Genomic DNA, 3,294 nt, shown 5'->3' with positions numbered 1-3,294 from the left:
AAGTAGTAGCCTTATAATTCTTCGAAATCTAAGAAATGACGTCTTATCAATAACTTAGGTGCCTTAGCTACCTCTGAGGCGTATTACTCCTTTCACAAAGTCTTCCCTTTTTTCACGTATCTAAGGTAATTAATAACTCAGGCACAAAGCCTCAAATGTTATTTTATCGTACTCTATTTTCGTCTTATCTCGACCTGTGCAATCGCTCCTTAAAGTATGGATATCCATTAGTAAGTAAACACCTCGTATATATACGGAGGAACGAATAGAAAGGGGAACGCAAGTTGATCGATCATTTCTATATTTTGCACGTACTTGTTGATCCCATCGAAGTCGCCACCCACGCCGATGTGGTCCACGCCAATTAGGTTCCTAATGTAGTAAATATGCTCGGCGACGTCGGAGACGGTTGCCTGTGAGCCACACTTCACGAAGTAGTTATAAAATGTCACCATCACCAGACCACCGTTAGCAGCCTGTAAATCAGCAATGACACATTCTTCTTATTGTGCTGAACAAAATAATGATAATACTTCCTGCTCGGTTTAATCAAGTTTTTGCCGAGGGAAAAAGTAAGATTTATTTTTAATGAACTTCATGAAGTTGGCGAAGTAGAGATTTACAGTGATTCTTAAGTACAAGTTAATCATTAGACTCAATGAAGCTTATTACATTAAAGAATCAAGATAATTATTTTTATTCTCACAGACTTTAAACTAGAGTTAATACAAGTTGAAACTTCGTTATTAAACAGCAATAAGGACTAAATTACATAATTATTATCTATATCCACGCAAGCTTCTTTTCTTAATTTAAGGTGTCACGAATTGATTTACTTGTATTGTTGGTTCTAAAAAGATTCTCGAAAGAATGTATAAAAGAAATTAAGAAAAATAAGAAAAGCCCTCGATAGCACTTAGACAAATTAATATATTACTAAAAAATGCTTGTGGTTTGGATTTCAGATAATTCAGCTCTGAGATAGAGTGATCATCGCGGAATATTCGCGTAAAAAACTAAAAAGTTGTAAGTTTGTTAATTTAAGGAATTTTTACATACAAAAATTGCGACACATGTATTAAGAAATGTTCTATCAAATACCCTAAATCCTATGACCAGAAATTTCTCCGTTAGTCCCAGAAAAATTCATAAATATCCCCCTTAAATTGTAGTTTCTTTTACTTCTCTCGCATAGATTATCGAATTCGACTTTGATTTTATTTTCTCTATGGACTGAACTCTGTAAAAGGACCGAGCATAATTCACCGCTGCTGTAATTTACAGCCTGTAAATAAAGTAATGGTGTATTTGCCGTTCGATGTACACCCTTGCGATCCTCTTAAATAGCTTTTCCACTCAGTGGCGACCACTCTGGTGGATGTTAATATTTCACGTTCGCGAATAGTATAGAGCAGAAACCCGTCGATGGTAATATCGCGCTAGGATGATTGATGAAAAAGGCAATCAGCTTTCGTCCGTTCGATGCCTCAGACGTTAATCGCATCTCCTGTTCACTGCCAGTGTCTGACCACAAGCTACTGCGGCACGTTCTTCGACCTATTCTACTGCAATGTTCTCGCCTAACCGCAGTTCGTCTCGATCGGGCGCCGCGCCGCGCCGTGTCGTTTTTCGAATGCTGTTTCCGACAGTTGCGTGCTGTTTTCCTTAAACGACTACTCTGCAAATGAATTCAGAGTTGAATATTCTCTAAACGACCTAATGGATGTGAATTCCATCACTTATGTGATATAACATGAGGATTAAAAATTGCGGAAATCGTCTTTACATTTTAAGTGGAATAATAACGGTATAATAGAGTGAAAAGTCTTCATCGTGACCCATGGATAAATCATATAAATAATGTGAATTGTACAAAAACAAAATTGATACATGAAGATATTAACATCCTGTTATCCTTCATCAGGATCGAGGATTTTAATTATTTTTGACCCCATCATTCGTAAGTGTCTGATGATTGACTATCAGAGATCGTCTGAAATGATTTTATAATGTTGTATAAACATTTCTGACGATCGGAAAGAAAATAAAATGCAAATAAATTAAAACAGATAGAACGAAAATAAGTAACGCGCTACAAAATGAAGCTGCGCTATTTTCGGTATACTTTGAATAAAATACTATTTCAAAATCGTATTCGCATTAAATTAATTAATTATTTCTCCTTAAGTAATATTCTACCCAATTCTTCATCACTGTTTGGTGTAGCTTGTTTCTATTGTCGCGCTTAATGAAACATATTTGCAATTTCCCGTGTAGAGAGAAACGTTCGAGAAAGACTCGTGTCAAGCTGAAAGGAAAAGCGTGGGGACCAACGCTTTTCCTCCGACTGTCGTTCCTCTTCCTCTCTGGAGGATAGATAATTATCTCGGCTCGGCAGCTGAGCTTTCAACGCCTCGAAACATTTACCACCGACGATTCCTTTCTATTGTCCAGTTTTGTGCCCCATTATACAGATCCCCCTGGTCCCGCCCGCCCCCCCCCTCCCCCCATAGTTAAAAGACAAATTAGTAAGGCGCGAAATCGAGAGATCTATCTGGTTCTGTCTCTCCAAGCTTTTCTCCTATGGAACTATTTTATTGGCTCTCTTCATTGAAGCATCGGTTTTCGTTCAATCAGGCCAGAGTTTACGGAACAACCTAACGGAATAATTTACTAAAGGGATCAATTCAAACTACGTGATCTATTTTAATAATGATCATAATAATGGATCAATTCAAACCATTGTATCGTTTTAACCTCCCGAGGGATGAATTTTAAATGTATTCTTTTTGTTATGCTGTCTTACTTCAATATAGCTACATTTTTTAATTCTGAAAGGTATCGTGATCGAATGTAACGATCATTTTTAAAAGCAAACGTACTCATATGTGACAGTAACTCTCAAGATGTTAAAATGGAAAATTAACCATGGTGCTTGGTTAATGAACTGTACGGTCATTAGTCTGTATACATAAATACTATTTTAATTCTGATTAATTTAGGATATAATGTTGGTTTGTAATGTTGCAGTATTGGGGGACAATGACAAGCAATAATTAGTAGTAATAGTATAAAAAATAATGGAACTATTATAAATAGTAAATAAAACATAGCATTATAATTGAAAGTAAAATAATCCAATCACAATATCTATATCCTTATTTGTTTGAAACCTTTCAAAGGAGTCAGGTAACTTCATTTTTGAAGAAGTTAAATTAAAGTTGAATAGAGTGTATTTGTATTTGTAATTTGTATTTGTATTTGTATTTGTATTTGTATTTGTATTTGTATTTG

General features: G+C 35.5%; 1 protein-coding gene across 2 annotated transcripts in view; it reads right to left on the bottom strand.

Moving 5' to 3' along the window:
* LOC128872970 (dipeptidase 1-like) overlaps positions 1-3,294 on the bottom strand; it is a 263,664-nt gene that overhangs the window by 6,333 nt on the left and 254,037 nt on the right. For both annotated transcript variants that reach the window (XM_054116192.1, XM_054116191.1), the window contains exon 6: positions 316-476. In XM_054116192.1, coding sequence (XP_053972167.1) covers positions 316-476 — 161 coding nt within the window. The remainder of the gene's footprint in view (positions 1-315; positions 477-3,294) is intronic.

This window comes from Hylaeus volcanicus, chromosome 2, assembly GCF_026283585.1.
Source record: "Hylaeus volcanicus isolate JK05 chromosome 2, UHH_iyHylVolc1.0_haploid, whole genome shotgun sequence".
NCBI lineage: Eukaryota > Metazoa > Arthropoda > Insecta > Hymenoptera > Colletidae > Hylaeus > Hylaeus volcanicus.
The sequence above is the reverse complement of the archived record's forward strand: the minus strand, read 5'-3'. Positions and strand labels throughout refer to the sequence as shown.